The sequence below is a fragment of the Papaver somniferum genome, chromosome 4 (genome assembly GCF_003573695.1).
Source record: "Papaver somniferum cultivar HN1 chromosome 4, ASM357369v1, whole genome shotgun sequence".
In the NCBI taxonomy this organism is placed as follows: domain Eukaryota; kingdom Viridiplantae; phylum Streptophyta; class Magnoliopsida; order Ranunculales; family Papaveraceae; genus Papaver; species Papaver somniferum.
In genome coordinates this window covers 52,966,410-52,978,102 of record NC_039361.1, presented here as the reverse complement: position 1 = coordinate 52,978,102, position 11,693 = coordinate 52,966,410, and the positions used below count along the sequence as shown (strand labels likewise).

The 11,693-nt window shown below is 36.4% G+C and overlaps 1 protein-coding gene across 1 annotated transcript; it reads left to right on the top strand.

Moving 5' to 3' along the window:
• Window positions 1-2,177: 2,177 nt before the first annotated feature.
• Window positions 2,178-5,877, top strand: LOC113275496 (SEC12-like protein 2). Its single transcript, XM_026525011.1, has 10 exons — window positions 2,178-2,513; window positions 2,773-2,867; window positions 3,370-3,520; window positions 3,694-3,785; window positions 3,875-3,971; window positions 4,081-4,156; window positions 4,241-4,361; window positions 4,881-4,997; window positions 5,152-5,222; window positions 5,440-5,877. Exons 1-10 carry the CDS (start codon window positions 2,232-2,234, stop codon window positions 5,553-5,555), a joined length of 1,218 nt encoding a protein of 405 aa, XP_026380796.1. The 5' UTR covers window positions 2,178-2,231; the 3' UTR covers window positions 5,556-5,877.
• Window positions 5,878-11,693: the final 5,816 nt, after the last annotated feature.

Sequence of the window (11,693 nt, the reverse complement as noted above, 5' to 3'; positions counted from 1 at the left end):
TAAACAGGAAATCTATGAGTATTAATTACCGGAGTTTTGAAAAAAAGGAAGTTATCTTCTATTAAACATGAAAGATATCTTAGAGGATTTTCTCTTGGATTTGATTCTGCGAATTAAAGAAGATTTGGGTATAATAAAGAAATTTAGAGAATATAAAGAAGAAGAAAAATTCTTGAAGATATTTTTAATTAAAAAGAAGAAGATTTTGGAGTTATGGAAGAATATATTTGATTAATGGGTTTGTGTGTATAAATAGAGAGCAAGAGAGCACAATCAAGGGAGAGCCGGTGAGCCGGTAGCCAGTTTCACAATTTTCTTTTATTTCTTCTATTTAGTTTTCTTTGTAATAGTGAGGAGCTAAACCCAATCCTTGGGGCTATGGAGGAAGCCGTTGTTTCGGTAAAAGTGAAATATTTCCATTAATTAATTACAACAACTCTATTATGATTTTTGCATTGAACTAAATTTTTTTTATATGATTTTGATTAGTTAGGTGTATTTTCTCTTGATAGAATATGCTTGTTTTAGGGTTTTGATATTCTATGCTTGGATTAACATCTATTCTTTTGGAAATCTACATGTCTAGGCAATACTATTAGAATCAATTTAAATGTTGAGTTGCATAATTATTGTTTTATTAAATCACTAATATCGACCAATGGTGGAATCCTAACCCCATTCTCTCCATAATTTTCACAACATATTTTTAATTTAGTTTGCTATTTTTATTTATAAAAATTAAGTCTAAAAATCTGCTTTCACAAGTCTTGAACGAATCATACTAGTACAACAACTTTGAAAACACATAAGAGGTTCTCCAGTTTCTATGCCTATATAGCCATAACCGGATATACCCACATGAACCACTCTCAATCGTCTCTGACCAAATTGACCTTGTAAACCAACATCTCGGTGGTTATTTCTGAAACCATAAAACGTGTCCAAATAAACTAGGGGTATAATAGGATATGGGAATTAAGGTTACCGGAATCCAATGTCAAGGCTTCAATGGAGGGTTGGTGATTCACACAGCTATCACTTTTATCATCTTCGTTGAAACTATCGGCAGAAAATATAAATCTTTGAACAAAAGCTCGAGCCATGATAATGTATCCCTAATCGATTGATTTCAAAAGAAAAAGACCAAAGAAACTTATAGATTGATTATCAAAAGAAAAAGAATAAGACTATAAACTTATAGATTGGTGGTATATAGACAATGAGAAACAACACATGGCTAACCATGTATCTTCCTCTCATCTAACACTAAGCAAATAAGAGGATACAACTTCAAACACAGTTAAAATCGATTACCTGTATTTTCTTGTTGTATGTTGGTTTTATATGTAGTAGCACTTTCACACTAATTTTTTTACACTAGCATCTCAAACAACACTAGGAAAACAAGAGGATACACTTCCAAACACACATGGTACTGCAAAAAAGTAGCTAGAAAATTGTATTTTCTACATGCATTAAAATATACTGTGGTTGCAGTATTCAATATTCATTACATATCACAACAATGTGTGACAATGCTAATCAATTTACAATGTATTACATATTCAAGCACTATCAACATAAAAAAAATACCGGTAAATAAAATTTTACTTTTTCATCATGTCAATCGAATAGGCAATCAAAGAGAACAAAAAATGAACTTTGGAAACTTAATACTTAGTGGTAACTAAATGAGAATAATATAATTGGACATCATAAGCTATTGATCAGTAAACCCTACTGTTATAGCATTTAAAACTCTAACTTCATTCTCAATTCATTTCTGATTTACAAATGTTACTCACTTATTTAGATTCCAATTAAGAAATTGTTTTTTGACTTCTTAAAGCAAAAAAGTCAGAAATTAATTTGGGTACATAATTTCAGAAACACTTCTACAAGTAAAAAAGTCAATTTTTGTGAAACAAATTATTTTTATTTGTAATTTATGGGGTTGATTTCTACTTCTGAAAGTGCTTCTATATCTGATATCCAAACGCCCCACTTATCGTGACAACCGTCAACTACAGTACGGTTGCAGAAGAACTGATTCCGGCTCCATTTATCAAAAATCAGGCGCCTATAGCAAATCCTAATAAGATCGGTGGAAATGAACACCGTGTTAACTCAGTAATTGACCTTGAAATAAACTCACAGTCCCAGCTGTTATTCTTCTTTCGTCAGTGTAAAAAACCCAAATCCAGCGATCAAGTGAGACCCAGAAAGAAAGAATGGGGGAAGCAAATTGTCAAAAGTATGGAGTTCCTCTTTATGGAGCTGCTTGGGTTCCATTGAGGGATCTCTATAATAAGAAAAACCATCCTCAAAAACAAGAAGAAGAAAAAGAAGAAGAAAAAGAAGAGAAAAAGAGTGAACCTGCAGAAGAAACAATTAACAAGAAGAATTCATGGTTGGTTCTTTCTGGTGGTGGTGGTGCAGGAAGTAGTGGGATTCCAAATTCTTTACTTCTAACCCAATTCGATTCCTCTTCAAATTCTCTCTCCGAAACTCCGGTAAGTTATTATTTTTTTTCTTTTAGAAAATTAGGATCACATTAGATCTCCTCATTGATTCGTTAGTAGTGTACAATCATGTTTCCCTTCATAAAATTATACTGGTTTATGAAGTAATGTGGATTTGAATCGTCAGCTGAGAAGTGTTTATGCTATCAAATCGTCAGCTGAGAATTCATGGGTTTTTATGTTGGTTAGAGGTCAAATTTGATTTTGTTGTCTTCAAGTTTTGTAAGATGGGTTGTAATTTGAGCTTCAGGTGGCTAGGCATGGGACTGGTGATCTTTTACCTTATAGAATGGCAGTTCATCCAAGTGGAGATGGCCTTATTTGTGCATTCCCCGAAAGTTGCAGGTATTTCTTCAACTTGTAACAACTACGTAATGTTAGTTAGTGTTGAACAGATCTCATTCGGTCGTACACAAGTATTTTTAGATTCAACAAGTAGCTTCCGATGAAGTCTATTATCTACAAGCAATGGTCACTTCCATAATTAGATTTTGTACAAGGTTCTCCTAAATGGCGTAGTTCACTATCATGTTTAGTCATGAATGTTATGACTAGTTTAGAGAAGAATCACAGAGCACTACGGATTACCATTTCTTTTGATACGGTGTATCTTTGTTCAATTTAGGTTTAGTTGGAATCGCGCTCACTTGTATTTTATTTTTGAGTTTTCCCTGTCACTGTCTCGTCCCATATTCATGCTCTCACGGAATTTTGGATATGAACAATGGTTCCAGCTAATGAGGAACATGTATTTGGTATAAATTCTACCGATTTCTTTCCTCTAGGATAGTAGTAACTATCAAATTACTAAGTTCTGTCAACTTCATATAGTGAAATTATCATGTAGATGGTTCGAGTGGAATGTACCAACGAGCATGGAAACAAATGATTTGGGCCTGAGAGCTTCTGAGAGGGTGCTTACAGAATTGGAAAATGTTGGGCAACAGTTAGCATTGGCATTTAACAAGGAAGGTTCTGCACTTGCTGTCGGGAGTGAGGTAATATAATCATCTCACTAAACAATTATCTTCTTTCTTTTCTTCATGCTCTCTCATTAGCCATTCCCCATATGGCATACGGATGTTTAATAAAATGTAAAGTTTGGTAATATTGAGCAGGGGTCTTAAGATCCAGTTGATATTTTATACAATCCCTTAAAAAAATTGTGCAGGATGGCCACTTGAGAGTCTTCAAGCGGCCTAGTATGGCACTTATTATTGATAAAGCTGATGCTCACCCAACTCTGAAGGATCTGGATTTCAGGTTAACTTTTTCTTCTACAAGATTGGACGGCATTAAGCTATGCTTTATTGTACGTAGAAAAATCTGATATTTATTTTCTTGTCAAACAGTCTTGATGGGAGGTTCCTTGTCTCCTTGGGAGGTGGTCCGTGTCGGATTTGGGATGTAGAAACAGCAACAGTTGTAGCTTCTTTACTGAGGGAAAATGTGAGAAGTTAGTTATTGGCTTGGAGACCAGAAATGCCTGCTTCCCTTCAGTTGATTTTGTTTTCTGCTCATGAAACTTGAGTTTCATTTTATATATTTGTCATTCCAGGATGAGGTTTTCACCTCCTGCAGATTTTCCGTGAATGGTAATGGCACCCAGATTCTTTACATTACAGCAATGAGAGGTAAAATGTCACCGGATGCAAAAGTTGTTTTTTTATCTTCAGTCTTATTTACTTGGCTGATTATTGTTTATATTGTTGGTGTAGATCGTGGAGGCAGTATCGTGTCCTTCGACACATCCTCATGGACGAGAATGTCATCGAAGCACCTAGTGCGCGACCCTATTTCTGCGTTCAATGTATCTCCTGACGGAGAACACCTTGCAATGTAAAAGTTTCCTTTTCTTTTTACTGCTTGTCCTTATCCTAAGGTGTCTTTAGTCTCATGACCCTCATTTTCGGCCCCAGATAGAATTGCCGGATGAAAATTTAATCTTTTCCTTTAAACACAGTGATCTTGTTTATAGAATTGACTGTATTGCCTTTATTCAGAGAAACTCTACTTCTGATGGTTCATTCAGTTACCCTAGTTTCCTGTCCTTAGGTATCTGGCATTTCTTCTAATAATACTTCACTGAAATATTAATCTTATTAACCCATGTAGGATCTTCTGCAAACCAGGAATTAAGTGTCTTCTATCAGAAAAACCGAAAGAAACTGACATGAAAGTGTCGCATTTTTATGTGTTGCATATATTTCTTATTACCCCTGGTCAAGTGGAGCTCACTTCTGGGATTGAATTCATCTATTTATGTTATAAAGATATTAATCTACTTTATCACTTGACATTTAATCTAATCAGGAATCTGATTGGCCTTTTCTCTTTTTCAAATTGGTAAACATGCAGCGGAACAATCCAAGGAGATGTATTTATATATAAATCCAGTAATACACGAGTGGCATCAATAATTAAGAAAGCACACCTTGGTCTAGTTACTGCATTGAAGTTCTCTGAAGATTCTAGGTCAGCATCCTTGCTTCAAATTATCAGTGGTTGTAATTTTATTTTGTTTTCTCATAAACAATGCTGCGTAGCACTTGCCCCTATTATATCCTTGTAGCTAATTTTAAGCTAGTCAAGTAGTGTTGAACGTGATTCATTTGTCATCTAACTGCAGGTTGCTGGTCTCTGCATCCATGGACTCCAGTGTTAGGGTGACCAAAGTCGAAGAAGACACGACACTTAAGGGTATGCTTTTTCTTTTAAAACCTTCTCGTTCATTTAGGATGCCAAACTAGGTGATCACCTCATTGGACATTATAGGAACCGATAAATATATTGTTGGATCGGACATGATATCTTGTACTAGCATGCAGCAATCGGCGTGAGAGTTATTCGTTTTATTTATTTATCTAATATTTGGTTATTTGCTTAAGCACTAATTAGACTTGTGTGTGTTCTACAGGATTGACGATTTTGGTTTTTGTACTTCAAGGCTTCTGGTTTATAATGATGATCGCCATAATTTTTCTTCTGGCATATTACCACTGGAATGACAAACCCCTTCCTTTTGCTTATTAGAAAGCTAACCCCTTCCTTCTGAAGTTGGTTTAATATCCAATATAGTGAGAGAGATACAAGCTTCATTCGCAACTCTTCAATCTTCACCAGAAAAATCACTGGAGCAAATGATCAACATATACCAAGCCTTTTTTTTAGATCTTGTATCCATATTCCGGTTCCAGATATATAGTCTTTAGTTTCTACATTTAACGATTCATTTTTTCGAACACATTTTCACAAATTATGAATTCGGTTACTGTTTAGCTTTTTCTTAATCCATAATATGAAAATGGTGTAAGAGGTAATTATAGGTATAACATGCTTTTTCTCTTTTTGTCAAGTCGTTGCCTGCTATATAGTAATTTCCTATCTATTTATGTTGCTAGATTATGATCGTTTAGAAGCTCGAACTTGTTTTCTTTTTGCGGCTTTTCTCAACCTCACTGTGTGCTCTCAACTAGGTACCATATAATAGTGAACCAATGAGACCAAACAAGTCCTAAATACACCCAGAACCCCATCACCCTTGCTGAAGTGAGTCTTTCATGGGGGCTACTTCTTAACCTGGTGCTTCAAGAAGAAGGCGTAGGAGGCTGAGGCAGCATTATCCAAAACGCAATGGCAAGGGGTTGTTGATAAAGTCCAACTTGATTTATCTACTAGAAACCTGCATGAAATTTGAAGGGGTTGCATTGGGATTATTCTATATATAGGTAGAAGGATAAAGGGTGTCCTAAGATATGCCCTTTATTGAATCATATTACCGTATTTCCTTTCACCCTTGAACAATTATGAATACATCGATCAAGAACAATTGCATCAATCAAAAACAAATTGATCAATACTTTCAAACACCTGGACAACTGGTTCAAAATCCAGGCATTGTTTACATTACATGTGATAAGAGTCGACGAATCACTTCTTTTTTGTTGTCTTTGATCACTGATATATGTTAGAGTCACTGAAGAAAGAACTTGATTTCAGTTACAGACCTATCTATAGCTAGGCCAAACATGAATGCCCTAGTCATAATTGTGTTTGACCTATCTATAGCTAGGCCAAACATGAATTTCCTAGCCATAATTGTGTTTGTCCTTCGCCATCGAAGAACAAACCCAGATACGGCTGGAAAAATTTATATGATTTAGTCTTTAATGGGTGATGTTTTTCATGTAATCTACCCATGGTTTGGTCGAATTTGTGATATTGTAATACCCGCACTTACCGCATGGCGCATGCTCAAAGATGCGTCATTGGCATGAAATGAAACTTCATCTCAAGTTTATGTTGCATGCTAAGAGGAGTATTGGTGTAGAGTCAATATCGCACCATCACGGTGCATCACGCCAGTGGTGGTTGGCCGAAAGTATATTCAAGTTGGCCAATGGGCTAGAACTGAATAACGCACCATCATGGTGCATGTTCAAAGACGTGTCATTGGCATGAGATGAAGCTTCATCTCAATCTTATGTTGCATGCTAAGAGGAATATTGGTCTAGACTCTAGAACCAATATCACACCATCTTGGTGCATTACACGGGTTATATTAGCCAACAGTCAAATATCACACCATCGTGCTGCATCACGCCAGTGATGGCTGGCTAAGAGTAATGTTGCACCATCATGGTGCAATATTCAAGTTGACCAATGGGCTAGAACAGATACGTGCCATCATGGTGCATGACATAATTGCAATGAATTGTGAAACAGGCATGTCAAAATGCTCCTCAACTTTTATATGTAGAAATGTCAACAAAACATATATAGAAAGGGGTAGTTGGTTGAAGGTGCATTAAGGAGGAATGCGCCTTAAGCTTCAAAGCTTGGCCGGTAAAGCCTATATGATGTGAAAGCATTATTATGACGTGTTGCATACTCGATAAATTCATGATGCTTATGCACCATTGTTGCGGCGTTGCGAATTAAGTATGCATCACCATGGTGCAAAACGATGGAAAGGCCAATGATGCACACTTTTGCGCATCATTTGTAAAAGACTATTTGGCCTATTCAGACTACACAATTTCTTGGCTTTGGCCTTGCAACACGACTTGACTTTAGTTGCTTGTCCCGATGTTGATGAACTATGGTCAGTGCTTGATTCCTTCGAGCGGAGGAGGGTACGAAGCAGCCGCAATGAGTCGCAGCACTGGTGGTTCAACACCTTGTCGCTCATATCATCTAATTACGAGGTGATTGCAATATTATGTAACTCATATCATCTGCCTTAGGAAAGCATGGCAATATATGATTATTTCCATACTTGATGAGGCAAGTTGCAATCCATTCGTTGGATGCTCCTACTTCATATCAAGCCGTTCGACGTAGACACCAATTGTGTATTGGGCATGGCTGGGCATGGCTAGGAACGAAAGCTACTTGGTATTAAGTTAGGTGTGCTTGCATAAGCCATTGACATCACAAGGATGATGCAACACAAGTACGGCATGAGCCTGTCTGATGCATCCTTGGCATGAGCAAGATCAATACATGTTTTCATCAATGCCAAAGCGAAGTGAGGAAACAGAAATAGGCTTGCAGTGACTTATGTGCTCCAAGGCATGCGTTACGCCTGGACTGGACTCGAAGACTAGTGATGCATGCAAGAATGCATCGGCATTAACCTGTACGACTTTATACCCTTCTCAGAACTAGGGTAAGTTTGGAACGGTATAGAAGTTAAGTCTAAGGATAATGCTTGGAAGCATGCCTGCAAAGGTAAATAGATGTGAATTTGTAAAGCGAGGAGTGGTCATGAAGATAGGTTTCAGGTTCATACAATGAAACCAATATCATCAAACAAACCGAAGAAATTATAAGAAAATTTTTAGATTGAACACAAGACTTTATTAGAAGATAAAAAAGACATGGTTTTGATAAAGAAAAACAGTTAATGTCAAATACACAAGCTATCCCCCCTCCCCCACCCACCCGCCCTCACCCCCACCCTTTCTGCGAATTCAAGTTTCGAAGTTTAATACTAAGGATGAAGTTGATATATGAGATGTAGATGGATGGTGGGTTGATAGAGTTACTCATATGTCCCGAAATCAGAACAAATATATTGGTAATAATCGTGATACGGGACGTATTTTGGCCCGATTTATAGAATCCAAGATTTGATTAAAATCTTGGATATGTTGTACGGATTTCGCCCATAGATGTGCGATCCAATATAGTATTTATGGCTTTATTCTTATTGTATATAAAGGACTGTATCCATGTAACACATATTAGAGTTTCTCCAATGGCATGTGTGTGGAGATAAATGTCAAAATCCACATGATGTCTTAAACCAATGTATAGATGATTTTGGGTAGACAATGTCAAGGAGAATGTCAAGTTTAGCCAAAGCAGTAATTAGGTGATCAAGGTTATTAGACATATCAGTAATGCCATCGCTTATGAGTTTCAGATTCTCTGTATAACTTTGACCCATTAGAAAAAAAAATTGGTGAATTTAGGGTTTGATCTAAACCTGCTCTGATACCAGGTGTTAGGGTTCTAGACCTTTTAACTCTGGAGAAAGCTGTGAAGATAGTCTTCACAGAATGTATTCTAACGAAAAAGAAGAAAAGAACTGGATAAACCCCTTGAGTTGGGGGTTATCCACCAGCTTTGAGAAGAAAACTAAATAAACAGAATTGTTATATTGATTGATTGATTAAAACCAACTTATGGACAGGCTATTTATAGCTTCAAAGCCTTGGTAAACAAGCAAAGCTAATATTAAGAATTCTATTGAAACTAGGAAACTAAATTAAGCTAAATAAGGAGAACTTAAGTAAACTAAATAAGGAAATAGAAAACATGTGGTGTTGGTGTCATAATATCCCACCCTGCTGGAAAAAAGACTTGTCCTCGAGCCTGAAATTCTGGAAATACATCACGACAATGCGCGTGGCTTGTAATCTCCATATAATTCTTTTAAGCAACTTGTACGGCTTACCACGATCGAACACAAAAGTCATAGCCTTGGATATTATAAAACGAAATAGCCACAAAATGTTGTTCCACGCATCAGAAGATGTGCATTTAAATTTTCCGCGATCAAACACCAAAGTCACCTCATTAGTGATTGTAATGGAGTTGACCATCCAAACAGCGATCACGAGTATAGAAAATGTATCTCCCAAATTTTAAATTACACTTTTGAATTCAAATCCAATTGATTCGTTCCTCTGATGGTTTAAGACATGGATTAGCTTCTCAAATTTCAAAATCATCTGCATAAGACTTAGAGTATCAAACTTAGTGTATTCCCAACAAAGCAAGAAAAATACAACACCCCGATATTTAGTTCTGGGAATAAGTAACCCCATATCCTCATGAGGATAGCAATCAGGAAAACCAATGTGAACATTACTTCTTGGACAATACCTGATTGGTGCATCTTTATGTTCTTTTAGAGAGTCACCAAACTGGCGAGCAGTATGAATCGCCACCTTTTCGTATGTAACGGACCCTTTACCTGGTAAATTGTCGGCGCTTTTCGCACCCATTATACGCTGACTGAACTCATCCTTGAGAAAAATTGTTAATTCCATATGATTATGCAGGTTTGCTCCAACTAACGTACCCAAGTTTAGTGTTTCTATGTCTACCTCTTTGTAAAGGCTTATGAAACTCATTAGTCCGTACTTGCCAAAAATGTAAATATCAACAAAGTTGCAACCTTTGAACATACTCTTAAATGGTCGAGCAACTTCATTAAATATAACCCACATTAACACATTTCTATGAATGTTAATCTTTAGCAGCTGAAAACGGTCATCAACCTTCATAAAGCGTCTGGGAAAAAACGAATCCGCATATGATAGCTGAGACGACACGTGACCAACTCGACGAATAAAGCTAAGATTCTCGGTGAACCATTTTACAGCGCCTGGTTTCTGAAGTTCATGGCTAGCTAAATTACAAAACTCCATAATTGGACCTAGACCCGTACCAACTTCTTCATTGCAGTCCACTTCAATTTTAACCTTTTGGTGGATGTGAACATCCATCATTTGTATAGTAGAGATCAAGAAGTAGGTCCAGTGAACTCGAAAATTTTCGTCATCACGTGTCCAGTGTGTAGCAAACTTTCGATTGAGATTACGAGCATCGTATTCCAAGACTCCGATATATTTGTTCTTTGTCTTAGCTAGAATATTGAATACCAAAGAAACATATCCACTTGAAATATTGAAGTCGTTAATAGGATCGTCCCATCCAGTTAAATTTATAAGTTTGCAATATGAAAAATAATTCCATCCCGGCACACCTAGGCACGATCTCTGACGAACTAAAGTGATGGTAAAGTTTGAAAACCATTGCGAAGAATATCCATCATTCAAAACTAATTCCTCCTCCTTCATCCAAAACTGATGTCCACTTAGTCGAGAGTAATCCCTGAAATACTGCATTTTTCAATTCTTTAAACATGACTGGACCAGTATCCAGGCTTATTTTCACTTCACAACAACTTCCCTTCACAACACTTGCAAGCTTCTCTTTGATGAAATTATTAAGGGCATAACAAAGTGATTTGTCATGAAGAACAAGTTGATTATTGTTGGATTAACTTCAACATAGAAGTCACTAACAAATTGGTTAGGACAAGATTAGGAAATTGATGTAATTCTAAGGGAATTAGAAGTCATCTAGTTCTAAGAAAAGGAAAGACATGTAATAAGGTAATAGGACTAGGAAAATGAATTCATAATTATATATATATGATCACCAAAGTTGTGGTTGATCATATGAGCAAGATTAGAGCTTGTGTTTAGTTTTGAGAGATTTTCTAAACATCAATAAAGAGAGTTGTCTTTATATAAGCTAAGTTTCATCTTGCAGTTGCCATTAATTGGTATCAGAGCTTGTCTACACCGAGCCATGGGAGACGAGAGCACCATCATACGTACAAGATTTTTCACAAGCACAGTTGAAGCTTAAGGGGGAGAATGTTGGATTAACTTCAACATAGAAGTCACTAACAAGTTGGTTAGGACAAGATTAGGAAATTGATGTAATCCTAAGGGAATTAGAAGTCATCTAGTTCTAAGAAAAGGAAAGACATGTAATAAGGTAATAGGACTAGGAAAAGGAATTCATAGTTCTATATATATTTGATCACCAAAGTTGTGGTTGATCATATGAGCAAGATTAGAACTT

Bases quoted from the DNA above. Each gene is read 5' to 3' on its own strand.
- LOC113275496 (XM_026525011.1), top strand. From the start codon at position 2,232: ATGGGGGAAGCAAATTGTCAAAAGTATGGAGTTCCTCTTTATGGAGCT. The intron at 2,514-2,772 runs GTAAGTTATTAT...TTTGAGCTTCAG, and splicing joins ATTCTCTCTCCGAAACTCCG to GTGGCTAGGCATGGGACTGG. The intron at 2,868-3,369 runs GTATTTCTTCAA...ATTATCATGTAG, and splicing joins GCATTCCCCGAAAGTTGCAG to ATGGTTCGAGTGGAATGTAC.